General features: G+C 35.1%; 1 protein-coding gene and 1 long non-coding RNA gene across 3 annotated transcripts in view; one reads left to right on the forward strand and one right to left on the reverse strand.

Annotated features, from left to right (window-relative positions):
* Positions 1 to 6273: 6273 nt before the first annotated feature.
* Positions 6274 to 27500, reverse strand: part of LOC144978097 (SPRY domain-containing protein 3-like) — a 22207-nt gene continuing 980 nt past the window's right edge. Inside the window, exons 2-11 of one of the 2 annotated variants that reach the window (XM_078923677.1) lie at positions 25183 to 25438; positions 24285 to 24400; positions 23093 to 23180; positions 21454 to 21610; positions 19683 to 19868; positions 17251 to 17400; positions 12721 to 12778; positions 12210 to 12272; positions 8975 to 9258; positions 6274 to 7522 (exon numbers count right to left, since the gene is read on the reverse strand). In XM_078923677.1, coding sequence (XP_078779803.1) covers positions 7388 to 7522; positions 8975 to 9258; positions 12210 to 12272; positions 12721 to 12778; positions 17251 to 17400; positions 19683 to 19868; positions 21454 to 21610; positions 23093 to 23180; positions 24285 to 24400; positions 25183 to 25412 — 1467 coding nt within the window. In that variant the 5' untranslated portion in view covers positions 25413 to 25438 and the 3' untranslated portion in view covers positions 6274 to 7387. The remainder of the gene's footprint in view (positions 7523 to 8974; positions 9259 to 12209; positions 12273 to 12720; positions 12779 to 17250; positions 17401 to 19682; positions 19869 to 21453; positions 21611 to 23092; positions 23181 to 24284; positions 24401 to 25182; positions 25439 to 27500) is intronic. The other variant, XM_078923678.1, reaches the window with a different exon arrangement.
* On the forward strand, positions 14182 to 15315 carry LOC144978096 (uncharacterized). Its single transcript, XR_013646462.1, has 2 exons — positions 14182 to 14509; positions 15199 to 15315. It is a non-coding gene; the product is annotated as an uncharacterized LOC144978096 (long non-coding RNA).

Below are 27500 nucleotides of genomic sequence, written 5' to 3' on the forward strand. Positions count from 1 at the left end.
AAATCCAACAAAGAGGAACACACTCAAATGCTTACATTATACATTCAAAATAAAAATAATAATACATAACAGAGAGATGATTTACAAGGGAAAAAAACGTCATCTCCCACAACAATAACTATGCATTTGACTGTTTCCCTCCCAGCTAGGACCCCGCCAGGGCCAGGACAAAACCAAGTAATCTCATTCCAAGACAAAGACAGATAGCATGTTGGAAAACAGATATAACGGGATAGAAGACAGTGTGTACCCCCCTGCCCACTATGGGAGGTCAGGATCCCCACCCAGATGGCCGTTATCATCATGGCCGTGACGGGGGAGTTAAAATGCCCATCATTCTCAGTTGTAAAATGCAAAACTTAAAACATTTTAGTAATCACTAGATTTGACAATAGGATTCAACAGTCGTGATGTCACTTCCCTCGTAATGACGCATTGTAACTTAGTAACTGGTTCTAAACTATCAGGAAAATGGCAGACGGCCTTATGAAATACTTCTCCGACGAGCATAAAAGTGTATCCAGAGGATAAAATCATTATAAATCCGACCATGTTTTGACTTTTATACATTCTGATCACATGACATGTGAAAAATTTCTAGCCAGCAAGAAGAAAAAAAAGTACCAATTTTCTTTGTTTAGAACCAAGCTGCTCGTTATTGGGCGGACATGACATCAGACTATTGAATGCTATTGACAACAGCATAATTCATCATCATTCTCTCTTTCATTATCTAGATTAACATTTTGTAAAAAAAAACAAAAAACTTTTTATCTCAGTCATATCTGGTTTAAAATGAATCTATTTTTAGACGATTTCGTTTCAAGACGTTCACCAGGCCACTAGACACTGGATTCCAAATGCTTTCCAAAGATAAAGCTGATATGTTCGTCAATACACCATGATGATGATGATAATGAAAAAAACAACAACAAACCGACAAAGAAAAACAAAACCAAACAAAAATAAACAAAGAATGGAATTAGATCTGATATTGACTTGCTTGATGCAGTCCAAAGTGGAATATAGAATATAAAATGGAGACAATATAACATAATATCAATGAGATTATATATTTTAAAATTATATATATATGTATATATATATATATACACACACACTATATATATATATATATATATATATATATATATATATATATATATATATATATATATATATATATATATATATATATATATATATATATATATATATATATAACACAGGGATAGGATGGATTACAGTGACAATAAATATCAATAAATAGGTGACCATGCACATCCAACACGTGACAAACTCTCCCCAGATTCCATCTGAATACACCGTTGGTAGTAACACACCAACTCCAACGGCTATAACAATGGGGTGAACCTGACAGAGAAAACTGAATTGTTTGTTTGTTTATTTTTTAAGGGTTTTACAGTACTTGCAACACATTCAGGTTCAGCGCCAGTAAAAATGAAGAAAATGGGAAAGTCAAATAATTCTAAAATAACCTTCCAGTCCAAAAAGGTAGTTTACTTAAATTCGCCAGAAAAATAACCCAATGCAAAGTGATTCAGAAAACTATGGAAAAATTTCGATTTCAACATCTTCTCTGTGAAATGAAACTTGATCCAAAACCTGCAAGACTATCATCACCAACAAAATAGCAGAAATCGTTTCTCAACGGTTACGATAATTGTGGACAAAGTGACATCAGCGACAAGGGATGAAAAATATCAAATGATGAGTTCATGGCATTCTTGACTGATTCACATCACAATCCTCACATTCTCTCTTACTTTCCATCATTATTTGGTGACATAAAACATAATTTATAATAACCCAATAACTACCTTTAATATTGATCAATTTAAAAGATCCTCATCTTGGCCAAAAACTATCAAACCTGGGATTTCACGAATAGAAGTTTTGCCAAGACGAGGGTCATTTAAATCGATTGATATTTGAAGGACGACTTTTCTGGTCACATTGTTAAATACACAAGTTTTTCCAGAGTATCTACGGCAGTTAACGGGTTAAAATTAAAACAAAATTACCCACAATTCTTCTTGTAATAAATTATGCACACACATGGCACTAGTTTGTTATCATTAATTCATCTTTATGTTTGTTAATTCATATTTGATATTTTATGCATAAAAATATAATCTACGACTCTGACATTAAATCTTCAGATTTATTTGTACAACAAATGCATTCATCCTCATTGGACATTATAAAATGGAAAACATCAAAAACGCGTTTCATGAGAATGCAAGTTTATAAGCTAATTCTGTACAATAAAGTAAAAAAAAAAAACAATTTATTTATAAAATACATTTGCATTGCTTTGAAAAGTTGACTATGGATATGGTACATGTGTCTTTTCCAAGGAGATTGATTTCGCATCAATTTAGCAGATTTAGCAGAAAAACATGGAGGATGATGGGATAGGAGTTTTAAGAAAACACGCGCTAACACGCATCCAAGAAATAGTAAGACAAAATGGACTATTTCTAACAGCCAATTAATTTCAGGTAAATCCGTTTTATCTCAAACCCGGGACTAGAAGTCTCAGATTTGAGAGTCTATGACAAGATGAGGGTCAATTTAATTGACCGATATTTGAAGGACGAGTTTTCTGGTCAAAATTTTTAATACGTGTGGGGTTTTTTTTAGAGTGTGATAGAAAAGGCCAAATGGTGTCACAACCTTGTGCCATCCACGTCAATCGACAGATGCCATTTTAAAATCAGTTTCATTGAAATAAAAAGATAGACTCTTAATATTGAAATCTCAAATTTTTGGTCAAACATCAGCAGGTTACCAATCAGACAGAAACTGACATTGCTTTTTGTGAATTGGATCAAAACATCGTGGAAGTGAACAGGCAGCAGTGATGTCGTGGTGACATAATGTCTCCCACCCACGACTCCCATACACTATTCAAAAACTTAAGTCTTTATCACTTTTGTATTATAAAAATACATTTAAATATGGTGATCATTTATGAAGCATGTAAAAAAACAAAACAAAACAAACCTAGTGTGTTTCTTAAATTGAATCAGGTCAAATAGTCAAATATTTCAACATGATAAAGAATTTAGACAATCTCCTATAAACGACAAAGAATTTAGATAATCTCCTATAAACGACAAAGAATTTAGACAATCTGCTATAAACCACAAAGAATTTAGACAATCTCCTATTTAAAAAAAACTAACTTTGCTAAACTGAGCATGGCTGTTGAAGGGTTTTAAAATGAAAAATCTAATGTTTTTTTGGAAGTGAAAGTCGGCACTTCTAAGACTGGCAAAATGTGAACTGAACTGTTAAGACTGGAAGAAAGAATAAGTCATCGTAAAGTGCCGGTGTAATCAGGAACTGACATAATCTAAAGTTTAGGGTACATTGATTATGGCTTCTAAAATACAAAACAGATCACATTATTTTTGTTTTCATATCAGTATACTTGTATCTCTAATAAGTCATGGAGAAAATGCATCATTTACAAAATATTGGAAGCAACAAAGTTGAAAAAAAAAAAAATCCACTGCTGAAAATCCCTGGAAAATTTAAGCTATCTGTCCTTGAATGAAACAAAATGTTAGTTACATAAGTCACTGGATGGATTGTCCATACAAATTAATAATGATGATCGTGATAATTACAATAATTATTATTAATAATAATAATAATAATAGTAATAATAATAATAATAATAATAATAATAATAAAAATAATAATAATAGTAATAATAATAATAATAATAATAATAATAATAATAAAAATAATAATAATAGTAATAATAATAATAAAAATAATAATAATAATAATAATAATAATAATAATAATAATAATAATAATAATAATAATAATAATAATAATAATAATAATAATAATAATAAATAATAAAAATAATAATAATAATAATAATAATAATAATAGTAATAATAATAATAATAATATAATAATAATAATAATAATAATAATAATAATAAAATAATAATAATAATAAATATAATAATAATAAAATAATAATAATAATAATAATAATAATAATAATAATAATAATAATAATAATAATAATAATAATAATAATAATAGTAATAATAATAATAATAATAATAATATAATAATAATAATAATAATAATAATAATAATAACAACAACATTAATGTTAATAACAATAAATAGTGACAATACTATGGAATTCAAATAGAGTTATGGACAGTTGGACAAAAAGCAAGGTAAAACATGTTTATGAAAATGGCTGATCCATTAGGTTGAATGGAGCCATAACAAACGACAAACCAATTCATTTTAGCTACAATGCTTATTGAAAATTATTAACATCATGTTATGATATTTCAACCATAAAAATCAATTCATTTCAATTCAAAATATAATCGACATAGAATGGAAAATATCCAAGTAATAAAATTTTAGCTTGTAGCCATTAAAAAAAAAAACACAAACAAAATAATTTTTAAAATACCAACACTTCTATTAAGGCTATTTAAAAAGGCAACGTGACATAAAATGTGTTTTATCTATTTGATAGCCCTGTCCATCTATGATCAAACTGAATGGAAAAGAGCCATCAATACATCAAAGACAAGGGACATAACTCTGCATAACTTTTTAACCTCTGAACGAAATATTAACTGAGAATAACTATCTATAGACGAATGTATAGAGGTTTGGATAATCTTATCCCATCCTTACTACACACAGATCATGACACACCCAGTCCCTACACGGCATTTTCACTGTTTGAAATGGGCAAAAGCAACAGAAACCGTCTTTTTACAAACAAATATGTCCGAGATATTATAATCTTAAGCAATTATAGTTATAAACATTTTGAAGCTTTCACTGAAAAACAACAAAACGCCAAATGATTTGAACTGAGACTAAAAGACTGGACAACATACAGGAATAACAACAAACAGTCATTGAGGAGAACATTTACAAACACTTCTTTTAAACATGGAGGCCCTTTGCTTAAATAGAAAAAAAATCCAGATTTGAAAATATTTGGTGCAAAATCTTCCCTTCATGGAACGGTATCACCCTTAAATCGTAGAAAAGATTGAATATTCACCTAGATTCCCTCTAACCATTGTCTTTAAACAACCAACACTTTCACCTTTAAAATAATCAACTCATCAATACTGACGAAAGTTAGCCGGAAGATTTCAAAAAGCTGATTTCCCTTTAGCCGGAAAAATAGTATCCCTGTGTATATTTTTTAAAATGTTATAAAAATTTTCCTTCTTTCATATCAGATTATCTCCCTACTACAATCAAAAAAAAAAAAAAAAAAAAAGTATTCATTGCTAAGTACTTGCAATTTATTTGGGATATTAAAAACTTCTGAGATAATAAATTTCACCGTAGGTAGGATCCGATGTGATGGTTAAAATTTATATTGCAATGAAAATCAATAAAACTCTGCGTTATTTACAATTGGTAAAAACCTCAGATCGACTTAGACAATAAGTGTAAACCTCATCAAATATATAGAAAAAAAACAAACCTAGTCAGGACTTTTTAAAAATCCATTTAAAACTGTTTTAAAAAAAAACATCTTAAAGAAAACAAGAGTTGGCATCTCAGTGAGTCATACGTCACGAGCACAATTTGACGGAGGAATTCCCTTATCAAATAAATTCCAACAGCTGAATCTAATATCGATTATGCCAGGCCTAAAATATTAAATAACAAAAAAAAAAAAAAAAAACAAACAAAAAAAACGTTTCACCGGTGAGTTCAAGTGATCTAGAAATGTGAATGGCAATGAGTTGTTTTGGGAAACGGTCTTTTGGAACAAATGGAATAAACAAATACAAATTGCTGAAGCATTTAACGTCTTAAGTCCCTTTTTAAAAATAATCCAGACGTCTCTTCTTATTTTTTCAAGGTTAAATTTGTTTTGACCCAAAAATAATAAAAAATTTGAGAAATTTGATCTGTCACTTGGTCAAAAAAAACAAAACCCAAAAAAGAAATAAAAACCACAAACAAAAAAAAAACCACTGATGCATACACACAAAATTGTTATTTTTTTTATTTAAAAAAAAATACAGGAAAAAACACCAAAACCCAAAACCACTGACAACTCCTTTCAATATAATAATAATGACAAGCTATTTGTATAAAAGATAAATTTCCAGTAGGATTCATCTTTATAAAATTATTGAATAGTTCTCCGTGCATCCATTTTGGAAGGGACAGCTTGGATGATATAGAATACTCTGCTACACCAACAAATCACATGACTTTTTTTTTTTCATTTTGGCCTGATAAATTTTACTTTTTTTATCAAGATGTTTGCCAGATTGTCAAAACAACCTCAGTCATGAAATTTCAAGGCTGTCTCAGTTTTGAGAATTTTTTGACGACTTGGCATTGGAGTCATTTTAATCCAGATCTACCCAACACTGCCAAAAATTCGTAGAATTACGAATTTTTTGCTCCTATTTCTGAAATGCATGAGTTATTAAAACTTATTGAAAATGAAAATTGATGTCAGAGTAGATAATTTCATGGATTTTGGAAATGCTATCTCCTAAAAATGACGATTGTTCTAATTTTCAGTTGTCAGGTCTGCTTCATTGACTCATACCTTAAGTAAAAACTGTCAGGCCAAAATGAAAAATAAACGCGCCATGACAGTACAGCAGTACTATCATCAGTTGTTTAACTCACTCAACCCTAACACCGACTACATCCGTTGTTTACCCAGGGTTACTTTTACCCCATGCCTATTTATTACATTTTTTATGAGACAAATTATAGGCGTTGTATCAAAGCTAATGTTTTTAGTTTTTAACATGTTAATGATAGTTGAATAAAACTATCTATGCACATGCTCATTTTTAATACAATTTTTTCCAATTTTGAAAAGTAGCAAAAATCTCTAGGATTGAGTGAGTTAATACAGCTATATCATCATTGATATAATTTTTATTCCAAGTACACACATATATTTAGATAGATAGATAGATATATCACAGAACAGCTAATAGAATCATTATTGACATACAGCCCATCACCACTTAAATCCACTGTCCAATTTGACTGTTTCCCTCCCAGCCAGGATATTCGGCCAGGGCCAGGACAAAACCAAGTAATCTCATTCCAAAGACAGAAAGCAATTGGAAAACAGATGCAGGCGGATAAAAGACAAAGTAAATGCCCACTATGGAAGGCCAGGAACCCCAACCATCCATCATAACCAAATTCCATTGGAAAAAGACAAGGTTGATAAACAGCAATAGACTGTATGATCACAATGATGTTATAATGTATTGTCGTAGTGCTAATTGTAGTGCATGCATCCGTCATTGAGCAACAATAGATGATGTACACAGATGACTTTCCATTGGTTGTCCTAGCCGGTCAAAGGTCGTAGGTCAACTCTGACCTTCTCATTACTGCTCAACATTCCGATGGTCGGGTAAAAGCCACCCCTTGGTATGTGTGCTTCGCGATGTCCCACCAGTTTACCATTGCGTGTGAAAAATACCTGAAGATTAAAATGAAGTCAGCCATAATAAATGATTAAATAAAATAAATAAATAGATAAATAAATGTTCATTCACTCATTCATTTTTTATTTGGAGGGGTTCATGGGTGAGGTTTCTAAATCATGTCTATAATATACAAGCAGTTTTATCCATTTTCAACTGCTTTAAATTGAGATGATGACTTCAATAATGATAAGAAATAGACTCAAACCTTTCCCCCATAAAAAAAAGAAGAAACACGGAAAGAGACATGGAATGCTTACAAACAAACTCATGAAGCATATTTCAAGGTGATATAAAGCTGCTAGTGCTAGAAGCTGTGGATTGTAAAAAGTCGTAAACAACAATGAATATAGCAGCTTTAAAAAAACAAACAAATAAAAAACAAACACTGAACGTTTTCGGCTCAAAACCCTTCTTCAGCCAACAACAAAAAAAAAAACCCCAATGAAAACATAAATACTTACTAAAAAAACAAAACGATCTGTCATAGATGCCGCCAATGGGTGAAATTTTAATTTATATCATATACGTACAAATACCTATGGTATGTCTGAGATAGGTCCGTTTGGATAAATGATAAATCAAACAAAATATAACAGAGAATAGAAAATAGAGTCCATGCTGGTATTGGGGATGCCGCTTAATTGGGACAACCGCTATATCGAGACGATTCCTTGGGAACAGATTTTTTTTGGTTATAAAATGAAAAAACCTTTTCAATTTCCAGCAACTTAATTGGGATGGCCTGCCGCTTAATGAGGACGAAATTTGACAATGATCGTCCCCAATAAGAGCTTTTTCGCTATCTTATATCACTTAAAAAGATGGTTCATAAAATGCAAATTAGTTTAACTGGATGGCCAACCTGGTGTGTGGTCGTAATGTCCATCACAGAGTGAGGTGTGAACAATAGAATTTGCCTGTACCCCTTGTTAGTGTCAATCACGATAGCCAATCGGGTGTGTGCTCGTACCGTCCATCACAGAGGTGTAAACAATAAAATTTGCCTGCACCCCCTTTTAGTGTCTATCACGACAGCCAATCGGGTGCGTGGTTGCAATCTCCATCACAGAGGTGTGAACAATAGAATTTGCCTGTACCCCTTGTTAGTGTCTATCACGACAGCCAATTGGGTGTCTGGTCGAAACGTTCGTCCTAGTCATCACAGAGATGTGAACATTAGAATTTACCTGTATCCCTTGTCAGTGTCATTGACTGCCATCGTCACATTAGGTCATAGGTCAAAGGCCACGATGCAACCAATACATCTTTCATTAGAAGTTGTATTGCCAGTCACAAGTCTGAATAAATGTAGAATGGACTATGGTAAGCCTGAAAAATTGCTCAATTTCATGGCTACTGCCACTGCTTAATTGGGACGATTTGTCGGGAACCGAGCCCTCCCAATAAACTGGCTTAGACTATATTTGGATAAAATCTCAACTTACTGTGATAGCCGTGCCTTTCTTCTCCTTCCTTCTAAATGGCTGAGCACCTCTGATATGTCCATCGTCATCATCATCGTCGTCGTCATCATCATCTTCCTCTTCATCGGATCCCTCCAACTCCAACTGCCTCACATGCTCATCCCAATCGATGTCGTCGTCATCATCGTCGTCATCGCCATTGCGGCCACCTCGCCTCCTCCTAGCACCAGCACCATTGTGAGAGAAAGCATCGGCAGAGCTGTCGTAATCAGAGGGGAATATGATGCCACAGCCCATTGTGTCTCCTAATGATAGAAAATATTTTAAAAACTGTTCATAGTAGTTCAGGTGTAACACACAGGTACTGATCAGATGCCTATCAAAATGACAAGGAAATGGTTTGTCTATTGCTGAATTATGCACAAATGCCAGTTTAACTTAATTTTGTTCATTTATTATTTATTTAGTTATTTATACATTTGTTTATTTAACTTTTCAAGGATTCAGCCTTTAAAAAGATAAGATTTAAAAAAAATCACAAATAGAGAAATCACATTTCATGTAAATATGGCTTTTCACAGACCTGCAAACTCAAATATAAAAAATATAAAAATTGTTGAGCCACAAATATTGTTTTGCCCCCACTCCAATACTACACTGTAGACCTTCTGAGCCATTAGGCTCATGGAGCCGGAGTTTATCCTGGTATCTATAGCGTGAAACAGATGAGAGTAATTGCTTGCTCCCCCTTGGATAGGACACTGGTCTATCGCAAAGTACTTTCCACCATGTCTATCAGACCCAATCACTGCTGGGTGGACAAGGAGGTCAGAAAAAGTCCAGGTTATACACAGGATATATCTCCATCCCTTTGCATGTGAAGTGAGTCCTCTATCTACTGAGCTATCAGGCCCCCCCCCCCCACCCCCAAAAAAAAAACTTGATGAAGAAAAAACAAAACATAATAGTGGGAACTTTTTTCCTTGTGAGGGAAAATTGTTAATTGATGTCAAGATTTACAATGGACTCCGGATAAGACGAAGCCCAGGGGAACCGAGAAAAAAATCGACTTATCCGAAAATCAACTTAACCGGAGGGTAACCAAATGAGCAAAAATTCATTTGAATAAAGCAAACCAATCTAGAATAAGTATGTCCCTTCATATCGCGCGGTCTCTGTAGTGGTCATCAGAGGCTCCTACCCCCAATAGCCCCATAGAGGAATCAGAAACATAAAAATCGGAATTTGAGATTTTAAAAAGCGGAATCAACTTATTGTTATTGACTATGACATGCTTTGCAACAGAAAATGTAATAGACAATCCAAAAGTACTCAAATGATTAAAAATAAAAAATGTGTAAAAATGTACAGATTGTGTAAAGACTAAGAATGGGGTAAAATAATAATAGAGAACACACAAGTCCTGGCCATCTGAGAGCAAAGCATTGAATGGATGGATTTAACCTTATCAGGACCCTCCTCCTCCTCCCCCCCCCCCCACCCACATACGCACACCTAATCAAGCAAACGCGCGTGCCGGTATATACACACACACACACACACACAAACACACGGACACAGGGCTAAAATTAAATAGGGAAAGAAGCTGACCGTACTCAAATAATATTATTACCGATTGAAGCCAACATATAATATTACCAAGGTCATTGACCTCACGAATCGGAGTCACAATAATAATAATAATAATAATAATAATAATACTTCGGTCAACCCCCCTCCCAAACATAAAATATTATCCGACATCAGCAGCACACACTTTGAAGAGACTAATCAGACATACATAATGTGTGTTGATTGACCATAGGAGATGTGACGAAATAAGCCATAGCTCACTTTTTTTTCGCTAGAGATTTTTTTAAAAATTTTCCTTGATGGGAAAGGTGAAAAGCGGAATTTTTGCCTTGAATGTGGAATGTATACCAATTAAGTGAAATTATTCCGAGAAAAGCGGAAGGGTAGGAGCCTCCAGGTCAAGGTCATGCTTCTTGTAAATCATCGAGACAGAAATAGCTGGTATGCTAATTTCCTATGCGATGATTTTCTGTCGCATGCCAAACTTTCCAAATGCATCGAATCTTCCTTTTCCGCGATAGGTTTGCCATTGTAGTTGTAGACTTGACTTGAATTCTTCTTGATAAAATTGATACTAATTAAGAGGGCCATTACATAGGATGGCCTGGGATTAGAACAAAAAAAAAAAATCTTGAACTTGAAGTTGCGACAATGTAAAATTTGAGATGGAGAAATTAAAGTTATTCAATACTGCTCATGTACATTGAACACGGACGTCAGGCAAAGCACCTACATCACATCGATGTGCGCCAATCGTTCACGGATATTCTTAACAACTTAAATTCTTACTGGTAGCTTTTTTAACCAATGGAAATACTTGTTTATTTGTGATTTTGTTGTTGTCACGAGTGATAAGAACATCGACTTAAGCGACATCGACTTATGTGGAGTTTATTTTTTTTTACTAATGTTATATAGGAAGAAGGGGGAGGGACCAAGAAAAAAAATCGACTTGGGTAAAAATCGACTTAGGCAACGTCGACGTATCCAGAGTGCACTGTATATTGAATGTTCTTCTTTTAACCTGTGGCACGACCAACTATCAAAACTACATGAATGTCACATAAGAATGAATCATCTTTATTTTTCTAAGCCTACCGAAATAGAACTGGAGTGAGATGAACTCCGTTCTTATGTTTGTATTACTAAAATACAACTTTAGAAAAGTAAAGGTTATTTGTTATGTGACAATGAAGGCGATCTACTTATAAACCCAAAAACATTATTTTCAAAAGTGACAACCTTGAACTTCTGGATAAAAATAAAAAGAATAAAACAGACATCATGAGTTCTTTGCAAACGTTGTCTTGTCTTGGATGGAACGATGTATACTAACATTATCCATTATGACAAACATTATCCATTTTGACAAACGATCCATTATGTCTACTTGAATCATTAGTTATATTCAAGAGTCAATTGTGCATGTGTGTGCTTGTGTATGTAGCCTATGTGAGTGTGGAGTGTATACATATGTGTAAATGTCCACTGCCACCATACTATAACTGTATTATATGACATCATAGAAAATTCATTCATGCGACCATTTGTACGAATATATGACAAAATTTACAAACTTTCCAAGTTGTTGAAATCAACAAAAGCAAAGACTAAAAACCAAATAATCGTTATTTAAAAACTGAATATTGAAATTACTTCTCACCCATTGAACATTTCGGTCCAAATCGAACGCCCATGCCTGAGCCATGAAAAAGTTTGCCGTCATCTTGAAATGTAAAAAAAATAATAATAAAATTATAGTAATTTCTAAACAATCCAGTTTTCCATCACCTGGAAGTAATGACTGATGGAGACTTTAAAACGGGAAAAGAAGCCTCAACAATAGTTTGGATATTTAAAAAAAAAAAAAATTTAATAAATAAAAAATTGTAAATTCCAGTCAGAAAAACAAGAAAAAAAAAAAAATTAAAGAAGAAAAGAAAAGGAAAAAAAAAAAAGCAAATGTAAACAGGAAAGATGAGACATTTTGAATAACAATAAAAATAATAACAACAACAACCGATAGTCATAATATTAAGTGTTAAGAAATTATGTTTTATCTACCATCAATAATGAGAATCTAAAATGCAAAAAGTATTTCTTTTTAAAAACAACACATAAAAGACAGTAACACAGATACTTAGATAAAAAAACCCAATGCTCTCCAATCTTACCGGCATGATATGCTATCGAGTTACGGTTCCAGCCGGGGTGCCTTCCCATTGGGTAATTCTGGATCATGGATCATAAAACAAGACATGGAGGACATTGAAAAAATCTGGGGGGTTTTCTTAACGTTAAAGAAGAGCAAAGAGAACTTTTTGAACATGGGTGCCAGCAGGAAGAAGTGCTGAAACCTGAAACTAAAATCTCGACACTTTGCCAAACCTGAAAATGTTCCTACTGAAAATGCGGCCTAAACTTTACTCTCATTTCATCACCGTTTTTATACCATTATTAAATGATTACCCAGCAAACATATTGACACAATGAGGAAATTAATTTGATTTTAAAACGGTTTCACAAATCGACCTCCATACACTGAAAAGGTGGCTGAATCACGTTTTCGAATTTTCATAGATGCCATGAGGATATTTTACTCAAAACACTGAAACCGGAGGTATTTGACTTCGAGAAATCGCGAAACCGGAATTCCTGCATGAACCGGAAAACTGGCACCCATGTTTTTGAATTCTCACAGATAAAAACTCCACCCATCCCACTAACCCCTATCCCGCCCCTAAAAAAAAACCCAAAAAAAACAGCCACCAGCGGATTAAGAATTGTATTTCAAAATGTGACCTATATTCCAAGAGTGATTACCTGTAAAGGAAAGAATATGAATCAGCTTTGTGGAGCAATCACCAATAAATATAACAGAAATCCTTCACAGCCAATACAATACAGCCAATGATACATATTTTGGTCTCTTTCATCCTCTTATAGCGCAATGATCACTAAAATGTGCTAAAACCATTTTACAAGGGTCCCAAGCATCAGCAAAAATTTAAAACTGAAGCTCACCTGAATAAAACAAAGCAACCTTAAAAAATTTGTATTCTATAAAAAATCCCGGTTGTAAAAAAAATGAGAAGTTTTGTACAGTGATCCACAACTATGGAAGTCCCTCAATTTCTACATGATAAAGTTTCAAAAGTTTATTTTTAGGCAATTGCCAATATAACTCATACAAGAATATAATATTTCATCAACAAATCAAGTAAGTAAAATCAATAATAAAGCAAGGCAAACAATGATAATAATAGTAATAATAATAATAATAATAATAATAGTTATAGTAGGTAGTCCAAACTGCCCCGATAACGGGTTCTGGACGTAAAATGAGCTGATTTCCATCAAGTTCCCACTTAATCTTCACCACGTATTTTCATTGTAAATGCAATGATATATATATCAATAAAAAGATCAATCTTTGATCTTTCCAATGATATATTTGGTTTTAGCATGCACAAAAAACTGACTTTGTGCTTTGATAACGAAAATAGTCACTTGAGCCGTTTTTTATCGCTCGCCGAAAAAAAAAAATCATACCGCCTCAACGTAAATAGCCAGGCAAACTGCGCCGTTCGTTCAATCTCGCCCAAACTGGTTTCATAAGACACGTAAAAGGGCCGATTATTTTGGTACCAAATAGTAGTAGTTCTTATTTTTGGTTTTGAAAATATCGCATTTTTTATAACTTTTCAAGGCTAATTTTCATTATGATCAAGTTCTATTTGGTATTTTTGGAAAGCCGTATTTTTCCTTTTTATAAATACGAAAACAACACTAAAAAATGTCCAACGGCGCAGAATGCTTAAACCGAAACAACGCATCACTTTATGAATGAAATTCTTTTTCCCACCGGCCGGCAGCAGTATCAGACGTCTCCAATGGCTAACAAATAAATCTCGCCTGAATCAACGCTACCGTTCGAAATTTCTCGATACAAGGTTCTGACAGGTAAATAAATATATAATTCACTTATTAATATCATAAATTAAGAGGTATTAAGTTTAAATTTGTTTATTTTATTGTTTTATCCAACATCGTCCTCAAACCCATCTTCTCAAAATGGCTGAACTCTGGGTCCGTCTCAGAAAATGAAGAGCCTATTTATTTCTGATTTTCAGAATAAGCTGTGATACAGTAATTTGCTTTCTTCAAGCATTATATTTATTAAATAAATTAATTTTGTGTTACTGGCAATTAATTTTAAGCCACAAGAACGATTTTTACAACCCTTACAAATATCTAAGAAAATCCAAGATGGCGGACATCGATGATAGTAGTGATAGACAGACCTGGAGGTAGAGAATTATTTTCCTTGGCTAGATTATATATTTCCATTTGTGAGTTGTTTACTACTTCACAATAATGTAAATAAATATGACTTATTCATTTTTTATAGTTGACTCTTTATAAACATTATTTTTTTTCTTTTCATTGACTTTAGAAGGATATTCTGTTTTGCTGAGATTTTTTTTTTTAATTTATGTTTTTTATTGGAGTGAGTTTTTTTTTAAAAGGAAGAAACAAAATTCCAAAAGTGAAAAAATAAGAGAATATCGGTTTAAATTTAAAATGTCCTCATTTTTCCTAAACATATGAAAAACATTAATTTTGCTTTTACTTTACTTTGTTTTAAACAGATGATGACCAGTACAGGTCCCTTAAAAGGACATTCCTGGCTGTGGGAAAGGGGAGACGGGCAACCTTACCATCCGTCCTGCATAGAATGATAAATAAACCTTGGTTTTAGCTATTAAGACATGTCTTGTTCCATTATTTTGAGAAAATAGCTTCTCGGCCACCACTGGGTCTGGGTACTTTTGTCCAAATTCTTAAACTTGGCAACCTTTTTCCTCTCTTGAGTTACTGATAATGATCTTACAGAACTTATATATCACACCATTCAGATAGAGCTTTAAAACCTGATTAATTTGATATATAATATGTCATCCTATGTCAACAAACAAAAAAGTTACGACAGTTTGAAGTTGCGTCTTTTTCGCATGTTTCGGCAACTTTTTGGAAACTGCTTTTCTGTGATTTTTCTGAACTTTGAAAAGTTATTGTGGTAAAACTATGCTAAATAGCCTTCCCAAAAAAATTGGGCTTATTCTATGCCATCATATTTGTAACCACAAGCGATTTTAGATCTGTATCTATAGTAATAATGATTTTGGGGTACCCCAAACTTGGGAAATTTAGTATTTTTAACTTTTCCCGTTTTCGGCCCAAAATCCATGATTTTCAAATTGCCATAACTTTTTTAGTTTTTGACCTAGGAAGACAAATCAAATATCATAGTAATCAGAATAAAAAGTTCTACAAGAAAAACATTGAATGGGTGTGTTTCTTGCAAAAAAAAAAATTCAGTTTGGACTACCTAGTTATAGTAATAATAATAATAATAATAATAATAATAATAATAATAATAATAATAATAATAATAATAATAATAGTAATAATAATAATAATAATAATAATAATAATAATAATAATAATAATAATAATAATAATAATAATAATAACAGCGTTGATCTTAAGGGCAGAGTTCAGCCAATCACTGGTTTGGAGAAGCATTTGTTTTCAGAAATCATAAGACAAATCTAAACATTGCAATACCATTGTCCAGACAATGTTTTGTTTTTTTCTTGTTTAAGGACTTTACGGCACTTGTGACACATTTAGGTCATTTCAGCGCTGGTAAAATGGAAGAGAATGGGATAGTCAAAAAAGTTATAGAGTCAAAATTGAAAGCACCCGAGAAAAAAACAAGACAAAGGGGAATTCATTCAAATAAGGCACAGATGAAAATTCCAAGAGCACACTCTCAGTGTACTTAGTTTGAGATCACCTAATAGCTAATAGTCTCATCCAGACACAAGCACAGGTCCCGACCAAGAGGAACACACTCATATGGTTACAATTCATAATATATATTCAAAACAATAAAAAAAAGCCAAGGACTCCAGCTAGGGCCAGGACAAAACCAAGTAATCCCAATCCAAGAAACAGACAGAAAGCAATTCAGAAAACAGATATCAGGAGATAGAAGACACAGCAAGCGACCTCCTTCCCACCATTGGAGGTCAAAAGACCTCACCCAGTTATACAGACAATGACAATTGCCTACTACTCCTTGGACAGAACGATAGTTTACTGCAAATTACTTCCTCGAAAGTTCTAACAAACCCAGCTACCCATTCACTGAGCAGGGCAGAAGAGTCAAAATAGTCCTAACTAAACCCAGGATGGAAACCAGTTCATTTCATTGAGAGTTAAGTGTTCTATCCATTGAGCTATTGGATAAGAGAATGAAAAAACAAAAACAAAACAAAGTTGAGCTTTTATATCGCGCAATATCCACTAAAGGTGCTCAAAGTGCTTTACAAGGGGTCCCTGGACAGCAACATGTAGAACGAGACATGATGCCTGTTAGATGATAGTACAATTTTTTCCAACAGAGACAATGCTATTAACGACCGGGTACTCATTTTACACCTGAGTACCATGATAAAATGTGAGTAAAGAGTCTTTTCCAAGGACTCAACTATGCACCATGCAAGGCTCAAACCCAAGACTCTTCCAATCTGAAAGTGAGTGTCATACTACAAGACCACACGGCGGCCAATTCGTTCCTGGAATCTCAGCTGTCTGGTGATGCAAATGACAAAACCCTTCAAGTATCCACTGACCTGTTTGGCCAATCCGATGGCCACGTAGCACTTGTCACCAGGATCCACGATTTCAAACTCAAAGTAGTGGTTGGTTGTAGTCAGAGGGTGCTTGGCCTGGGCCAGCCCCACGTCCATGATAGACCGGCCTTTGCCGGTGTACTCCAGAGTCTATAGTGGGAGAAAAAAAAAACAACAACTTTACCTTTTTTATGTTCAGTTTACAAAACAGAGACGGTTGCTATTTTTATCTCCATTATCATCACAAGACTGAGCAAAAGTTTAATCATTCATCATTTATCATCATGACAGTCACCTAGAACAACTACAACAGACGTCTAACTTCTACACCATGGCACAAGACCGAAGGGCTAGATCTCAGCTGGTCACTGGTTCAGATAAATAAATAAGTAAGTAAGTATTGTCTGCTATCAGTGCTGATGGTGACAAAAAGTGAATAAGTGTGAAAATGTTGAACGATAGCCTTTAAGCCCCATTTTTACTTCACTAAACTCCACTTTTAGAGCAATTGAGATGATAGACTATCATTGATACTCTAGCTAACTTCTGGAGAGTGGGAAACTGCACATGTGTGTTCCACCACACATCAACTCTCTCATTGCTAGCACATTGTTTTGAGAAAATGTAATTTTTAAAAGGAGGAAATTCCTCCTCTGGACTCCAAAATCGCGGATCCGAGGAAAACCATCAGCACTGTACTATATTTACAGAGCTGCCAACCCCATCTGATGAGAATGTGTAGAATGGGACCTCAAAATGGGGGAGATTTCATAAAAATGGGTACAATCCTGAAATCGACGGAAACTAACCATTGTGAAAGTAAGAGGAAGGTAAACTTACATAAAGTCACACCGCACAAGCTCAATTGCAGCAACAATGATGTTCCCAAGACTATAATCCAATCCTTTCGGAATTCTACCTCCCAGCATGAAGATCATAATTGGTAAAAAGATATATGAATATCCACTTAGTCACCAAGGTTTCTCAAAAGGCTAGTAATAATATGAATTACAACTAAGGAAAACTGAAGTGACTCTGTACACCGAAAATGGGTACAATCTTGGGGGAAATGCGTACAAGCGTACAATCGCTGAAAATGCGTACAATTCCGCATATTTTGCAGTAGGTTGGCAGCTCTGTATTTATGGTTGTCAATTCAGGCGGCAGACATTTTACTGAACTTTGACACAAACAAATCGACCGACCTATTTCTGAGTGCTGAACTCCAGTAAAAAGACATTACGTACAAACACTTTTCCCTTTAGCAGGCGATTGGAAAATAAAACTGATGGTTTATAACATACTGAATTCAGTAAATATAGGAAAAATTGACAACCTTGTATCATGGAACTTATCACATTAACGATGATTCACATTTATTTTATTCAAGTTTTATTTTAGTAAGAACGGAGTTCATCTCACTCCAGTTATATTTCGTTAGGCTTAGAAAAACTTTACCTTCTAATATCAGATCATCTTTCCTTTGATAGCCTTCTCTTTGAATTAATTTCAAATTAGTGAATACAGTACTTTCGTTCTACCTTTTGTCACGTAGCTGATCGATCTAATCTTCCTCACTCACTTCTCTCAATAACCTATGCCCTGACGGCCAGACCACTCCACTCCTAATACCATTTATATATTTAAAGATTTTTATCTTGCTATTGGGACTTGATCAAAACTCCAGTATTGGATTCTAATATCAAGACACCGGAACGTCATCGTTTACCTTTGCCAGCCACTGTCATGAGTACCGTTCACGATTGTCCACCATATCCTCTACCTGGGAATAGGACCTCACCAGTCTCCACACCTTTATCTTCAAGATCCAGAACTTACGTAATATTGTCATCTTATCATTTGTTACTCTGTGATCATTATTCATTTATAAGAGCATTCATCTCATTAAATTTCATCTTTCTATATTTCTTAAATCAACTCGTCATTTGTTCTTTATTTTAAAAAGTAACTAGTAAATTCTGGGGGCCTTACTTTCTACACCTTTATTTTATGAATGTAGTCGAGTTAGCTCTTAACCCCCAATCCTCGACTGTTGTATAAACGTAACACACCATTCCGACCCCAATGCCGCGGCGACGGTTTTAATACAACTTTTCCGAGTCACACGCGCGTCAGTTGTAAAAACGTAACACGGACCCGACCTTGATTCAGTAAAATTTCCATTGTGTTCTTTATGAAATAAAAGCCGAAATTTGATTGGTTGATATTATTAGTTTCATCCAATCAGCAAACAGTTTATTTAAGCTGTTTGGTTTGAGTATGACGCTAGTTACTGACGTATGAAATGACGCAATCAAACCCGAGTGACGCTATATCTAAGCTACGTCATTCAAACTTGCTAGGCAAGTACTGGGAACCAGTCGTCATTTCCAGTTGACCCCAATGCGGTAGAAGACCACGACAAAACTCACCATCCCATTAAGTCTGATATCATCCAACCTAACCCAGTCCTCTTCTCCCCCGTCCACCAACATCTGCATCCCCTCGTCTGGGGTCCACTCGGCATCGAACCGCAGTCGTACCTCCTCCCCTTCAGACTGCATCCCAACGGCAGGAAGCAGGTGAAAGGATGGGAAATTGATGTCAAAGCTCTTCACCTGGAAATGAGGGAGGCATAAAAAAGAGTCAAAAGTGTGAGAAAATGATGACATAAATATTTGGATATCCATCTTATTATGATAAAAAGCTTCTAAAAATCATTTGACAACTCATATTATTTGAATTAATGTGAGTAAAGAGCCTTTTCCAAGGACTGAACTATGCGCCGACCGCGAGGCTCGAACCCAGGACCTTCCGATCCGAAAGTGAGTGTCATACCATTAGACCACATAGCCGCACTAGTCCCATTAGTTCAATGGTGGAGCTAGGGGCCAGGATTGGGCTCAGGTTCAGTCAACATTTATCTCCCCCTTCCCCTCAATTCTGGTCAATCAATGGAGCAACAAATGCAGGCCTCCCAGAACGCTACACTATCACTAAATAATTTAGGCACAAATTTAACAGACCCAGTTTAACAACCACAGTTACGTGAGGCAGATGGAGATCAGAAAGATGAAAACCAAACTTGATTGGAATTGACACTGGCCCATTTTTTTGTGTGGCTATGTGGTCTTGTGGTATGACCCTCGCTTTTGGATCGGAAGGTCCTGGGTTCGAGCCTCGCTCGGCGCATAGTTGAGTCCTTGGAAAAGACTCTTTACTCACATTCTCTCACCGTACTCAGGTGTAAAATGAGTACCTGGCCGTTAACAGCGTTGTCTTTGTCCGAAAAATTGTAATATCGCCTAACAGGCGGCATGTCCCGTCCTAGATGTTAAATGTTGTTGTTGACCAGGGACCCCTTGTAAAGCGCTTTGAGCACATTTAGTGGATATTGCGCTATATAAAAGCTCACTTTTATTTATTTTTTAAAAAAATTTTATTTACAAGAGAGAGCAGAAAAAGTGTGTAGTGTGCAACGGTGCCAAAATAAAAAAAAAAGTAGAAAGAAAGTTGCAAGAAAAACTAAAACTCATCCCCCCAAAAACTCCAGCTGATTTTCTAGGATGGAAACTTTTCTTTATGCTTTGTCTGGCACTGTTTTCATGAACACTTTTTCTGATCTTTTTCTTTTACATGTGAGGTGAGTGTTCATAAGGAGGAGGAGGAGGAGGAGGAGGAGGAGGAGGAGGAGGAGGAGTAGATGTAGGAATAGAAGTAGTAGTAGGATTGTTGTTATTCTTATAATTGATAATATCCGTTTTAAGTTTAAACTTAAACTTGTTTTCTCTTGTCTAGGAAACAGGGAAAACCAAAGAGAGGTGGGGGATGGGAGGGGAAACATGGATGCCAGCAGGAAGAAGTGCTGAAACCTGAAACTAAAATCTCGACACTTTGCCAAACCTGAAAATGTTCCTACTGAAAATGCGGCCTAAACTTTACTCTTATTTCATCACCGTTTTTATACCATTATTAAATGATTACACAGCAAACATATTGACACAATGAGGAAATTAATTTGATTTTAAAACGGTTTCATGAATCTACCTCCATACACTGAAAAGGTGGCTGAATCACGTTTTCGAATCTTTACAGATGCTAATAGGTTATTTTACTCAAAACACTGAAACTGGAATTCCGGCATGAACCGGAAAACTGGCACCCATGAGGGGAAAAGAAAAGAGGAAACAAGCTATACTCTACCTCCTGCCCATTCTTGGTGAAGAAAATCTGATTGCAGTGTCGACTCCTGGACGGTTGATCTGAGGGTCGAATTCCAACACCCATACGGTCCCCCGTGTCACAGGAGGGACCCTGGTGCTGCAGAAGGGCACCACCCGGACCCAGGTGGATGTTTATACTAAGAAGAAATTAGAAATAGTCAAAGAATGAGAGTTAATTCCCAGCTTACCACACTCAAACATTTGTCTGGACCTAAGTGGATATTTATACTAAGAAGAAATTAGAAATATTCAAAGAATGAGAATTAATTACCAGCTCATCACATTCAAAGACTTGCCAACTGTAAGGAAATGCCTTTGTGTTTTGTATCGCAGTCTGGGTCCGAACCGTGCACACTCGTAGTCAGACTGTGTTACACCAACCTACAAACCTCCTGTAACTAAACTTTCTTTGTTTTGTAGCTATCTTAATCATATTTTAGAAGAAAAAAAAATAACTCCAACTCAAGAAAATGATGCATTGTAAAAAATTATAATTTACCAATAAGATTTATAACTTCATAGACTAGTCAGGCTTTCAGATGGCAAGACCGATCTGAAAATTCTTTGAATATCTTGAGAATTCATAGAAACTGACATTGTCTTGATGGCACAGAAGCCTGGCAACTTCTATCCCAGTATGTTATGTCCCCACTCCTATGACTATGAGGGACAAAGTTTTTCCCAGTTTTCCAAGTTGACTTCCATCTGGCAGAAACTAGTTTGCAGTAGACAAGAGCCTATCAAAAGGGTAGCAAGTTCTTGTTGTTTTAATGCTATACATAAACTCGTCCATTTTAAAATACTGCATGCTGGGTTCCCTTGTGGTCTAGTGGTATGACACTCGCTTTCGGATAGGAAGGACCTGAGTTTGAGCCTCGCTCGGCGCATTGTTGAGTCCTTGGAAAAGGCTCTTTACTTACATTATCTCATCGTACTCAGGTGTAAAATAAGTACCTGACTGTTAACAGCGTTGTCTCTGTCAGAAAAAAAATTGCAATATCACCTAACAGGCGTCATGTCGCATTCTACATGTTACAAGTTGCTGTTGGTTAGGGACCCTTTGTAAAGCGCTTTGAGCACTTTTAGTGGATATTGCGCTATATAAAAAGCTCAAGCTCAAAGCTCATTCTACAACCATCCTCTTGGTGCAAGGCGTGCTGACCTTCAATGGTCTTTGATCAGGATGGCTTTGATATCAAAATGATGCATGCGCAACGGTGTGCAATCTGTGCTCTGTGCCTGACTGCGTCTTGCCTTTAGGAACCATAAAAATCAATTTTAAAACCGGATTATGGCCAGTAATAGAAATCAGTGCTGATGGTGACAAAAAAGGGAAAAAGGAGGAAAATTATGAATGGTTTTCTTTACGCCACACGTTTACTTCACCAACCCCCCACTTTTAGAGCCACTGAGACGATAAACTACTCTAGCTATCTTCTGGATAGTGGGGAAGCTGTACCAGTTTGTTCCACCATACATCAAATCTTTCAAAGCCAGAAAATTTGATTGAGGAAAATGTCTTTTTCCAAAGGAGGAAATTCCTCCTCTGACACAAAAATTGAGGATTTCTGCGGATCCGAGGAAAACCATCAGCACTGAGAAATGTTGAATTTGCTTACTTTCCATTGTCTGCCAAGTACCCTGCAGAAACTGGTTCACTGCCAGGATGCATATTCAATGGGTAGTAGAGTGGAACCAGACCAACACCTGGATAAAGAGAGGTAAACATTGTAATAATCCATCCAGTTAATGAAAAATTAGAACAAATAGTTGAAGTAACTAAGAATACAATCGTTGATCTTGAAAAGATGATGAAATCAACCATTTGTTTGATTTTCTGATTCAAACAAAAACATTAATTTATTTGAGAAGCATCACACGTGTTATGCATGGTAAGGAGGGAGTCGGGTTAAACAATGCGTCATGCAACCCTTGCATGTTGCACTTTAAATCTCTATGACAGCCTCATTCTTCCTCGCACAAGGTTCGTTTGACATTCCAATTGGTAGCCCATTCATTTTGGTTTATGTCCATTCCCGTTTTTCATGAGTTATTTAGAGTCAAACAAATTTGACAGGGAACTTCGGTGAATGATTCATTTCCTTTTCTTGGGATTTCAACTTTTCGATTTCACTTGATACGATACAGCAGTGTTATCATTTTGGCTTTTTAAATGCAAAATCCCAAAAAGTTAGCTTTTTAAAACCAATTTGGCATGATAAAATTGCCAATTTCCTTTTTTGTATATGAGATTATTGTTCTAAAGTGTCAAAAAAAAAATATGATGTCTTCAAGGATTGTGAGTTAATGACAAGACGACCATCATCGCTTCTACGATTTAATGGTACTATTAAGACATCTTAATCAGTCATATTGTCCCTTCTGTTATTTCATACCACAATTCAGATTAGAATAATTTTGTTTCCGCAAACAAAGCATTGTGAGCAGTCAGAGCAAATCTTTTGAGATTTTAAATCAGATGGAAAGTTAAACTTTTGCCAGTTTTGTTTTAGGTGTGATTGCTAATACAAATTCACTTGATAGGATTTTTCCTTTATTCAACACATATAAACCAAAGAAGAGAGAATATTTATACATTGAAACTATGAAATTTAATATTTCTAAAATATGACACAAAAAAAAACAACAAACCAACATGGCCACACAATTTTTTTGAACGTTTAAACTTCTAGATATGATGCCGATTCCAGGAGTAGGCTTTGTGTACATGGCAGATTCTGAATAGACAATATATTAAGTGGAAAACATGGCATTTGAGATGCTTGCATTGCAAAGATCTTAAAACCTTACTGATTTGTCCCAGGTCACCGATGTCAAGGATCTCCACTTCAACATAGTGGTTGTAATGGTCGATGTTGTGAGAGGATACATAGACACCTGGGTCATCGCCTGCATTGCCACTGTAGCTGGAAAGGAAATCGTTCACAAACAAAATATGAGATAAAATGGTGGGGATTTTTGTTGTTTTTAAAAATAAATAACCAGGAAAGTGATCAAGGACTTTTACAATTAAATCATTCCATATTTTATCAATTAGCCTCGGTGTGAATGTGTTGGCTCCGAGTAAAAAAATAATAAAATGATGATTATTATTATTTTATATATAATATTATGAAAAAAAAATTAAGTTAATTCAGTCAAATATCAGTGCTGATGGTGACAAAATGTTAAAAAGGAGGAAAATATTGAACGAATGTCTTTAAGCCCCATTCTTTACTGCATTAATCACCATCTTTAGAACAATTTCAGATGATGAACTATCATTGATAAACTAGATAACTTATGGAGAGTGAGAAACTGAACCTGTTTGTTTTCCACACATCAAGTCTCTCACTGCCAGTACACTGATTGGGGCAAATGTAATTTTTTAGAAAGGAGGAAATTCCTCTTCCGACTCCAAAATCGTGGATTTCCGCTGATCCGAGGAAATCCATCAGCACTGAATATATAGAATGCTTATGATTTTAAAAGCTTGGGGATATGGTTATTCACCCAGTAAAGTTGGTTTTCAACGGTTGGACTTTTGTCATTTGAATGTATGAGCTAAAAAGAACAAAGAGATGATGTTTATAATTTGCAGGTTTTAACGGGTTAAAAAAAAAAGAAAACTGAGTAACTAATCAACTAAATTTTTTCCAGTCCAAATATGAAAACCAAAAACTCCAAGATAAATGTAAGACTATATTACCTCAAAACATCCTCATCCACTTTAATACGCTGCATTCTGGGTTCCCCTTGGGGTCCTCCTCTAGGAGCAGGAGGTGCTCGCTGACCTCCGAACCGAAAAACAATTCTCCTACCCCCAGCCCTTCTGTTATTAACGAGGTGATTGATGAACTCATTTTGCTGGAAGGGTTGCATATGGTGGCGTTGATGATGATTCATCTCTGCTCTGTGATAGCGAGGGAGTCTATCCATTTCAGGTCAGGTGTCCTCTCATCTGTCTGAAACAATGAGATCAAGAGAATGAAAAATCTATGGCTGGTTTTCCAGTATCAAGAACAAGATCATGTGATTTATTTCTATTTATAGGCAGGGTACTCCTTGATTCTATTTATGGAATTAAGAGGTGAAAAATAGTTTAATTGCTCTTTCCATAAATATATTATTTTTGTTACCTCTGAACCTCATAATGACAAAACTGTCATGGATCTAAAACGTTCTATCAGCTAACATCTCCGATTCGTTTATCAGACAGGTGTACTTGGCCTGCCAACATTCCAAAGTCTAAGTTTGGACAAAGACATTTTCAACACTCAGCTCTGGCAGAAGGAAATTCTCCAACGGAAGAGACAAAGAAAATTAACCTTCTGAAAATCTTAACAGAGAAAACAGAATATGGCATTCTTTGACTGTAAGCGAGGCTTTAATATCATTTCTGCAGTCATTTTACTTTCATATAAAATACACAAAAAATGAAGAAAAAGTTTTCTGGCAATAATGAAAAAAAAAAAAAAGCGATGTGTCAGTCTCTGGCAAGTAGGCTGGTTGTCATGGTGTTCTCTGTGATTATTGTCAGGAAGAAAGGGAAATAATCAAGATGGAAACACATTCCCTTATATACACAGATCAATAAAAAAAATAATTAATTCTTTGTGGACAGTACAGAGATTGATCATTATTGCTTTTAATCTAATCACATCTTCTTATGATGTTCACCAATTCAGCAATAACAACTTTGCAACTCATCAACACTGCTCTTTTCATACAACCGACGAGATCGGCCTTAACAATTAGAGAAATCTCTTCTATACTATAGACTTTAGTATTAATAAATCTTGATGAAGATGTAATAGAATGACCATTCTATCTAATGTTATTTGATTTTGTACTCTATTACTCTTTACTACTTGTCGCTACCATCACTATTTAAATGTATGCAAGTAATGCAAGACTGTGTGCCTCTGTGGTTGATATCAACATTCCTTTACTCGTGTGTGTTACTAATGACCAATAGTACACTGTGTTGTGTGTTAAGCCCTTACACAGATAGTCCCTCGATGTAGTACCTACTATTTTTATCTTCGGCTGGGTGTGACTTCTGGCCTGATACTATATTTTTGTGTGCTTTCTTTCATCACTTCACATCGTTATAACTTCATTTTAACAACTATGATCATTTACAAATTTATATCACTAATTCTGGCAAATCATAGCTTTCTAGCCACCTACCTTGAGTCATCTAAATCTACTTTGTTCTTCTGTATACTTAATAATTGCTACTTAAATATTTCATACAGCCATAACGTTAACGCCTTTGATTACTAATTACGAGCTAAACATTTACTCTTTAACTCTGCAATTCACTATGATTGATTTGTAGCATAACTCTTTAGTTTAGACTTATTCGTTCCTTCATACATGTCCCATGTTATTTGCATTAATTTGTTTAAATCATGAAGATGCACACAACTCGATCGAGTTTACTCACTTCAGTCTACGCATCGCTTTACCTGGACCAGTGACGTAGGTGCTTTCCCTGACGTCCGCGCTAAATCTATTTTTAACTGCTATAGCTAATATTATGAGATTCTTCTGCCATTCTTTTCATTCATTCATTGATCCATTCATTGCTACACGCCTATAGAATACGATACAAAAGAATGATCTGTTCCATTGTTCCTGAATAAAGACTTCATCATTTTACATCCTGGCCTTTGTTGTTTGATCGCCTCCACTACCCTGGAGTGGATGGGCTAGGACTCGGGTCGACTATGGTGTCTCCGGACTTGACTGTGGTGTGTGCTCTTCGCTCATGAAATCAACTCCCTACTTCTACTTCTGACACATGAAGTCATGCTACTATCACTAACAGTAGTACTAAACTGTCACTTCATTGTCTCGATCTATCTTCCTCACTTGAGCACCACCGCCGCAGTTACAGTCTGGAACTCTTAAGTCGACCCCGGGACCGAATCCATCCACTCCCACGGCCTCTACACTCTGCCAATACTACTACTACCACTCGCCGGCATCAACTACCCGGTTGTCTCCATCAGTATCACA

This window comes from Berghia stephanieae, chromosome 8, assembly GCF_034508935.2.
Source record: "Berghia stephanieae isolate SIO BIC M18660-M18661 chromosome 8, UCSD_Bste_1.3, whole genome shotgun sequence".
Taxonomy (NCBI): domain Eukaryota; kingdom Metazoa; phylum Mollusca; class Gastropoda; order Nudibranchia; family Aeolidiidae; genus Berghia; species Berghia stephanieae.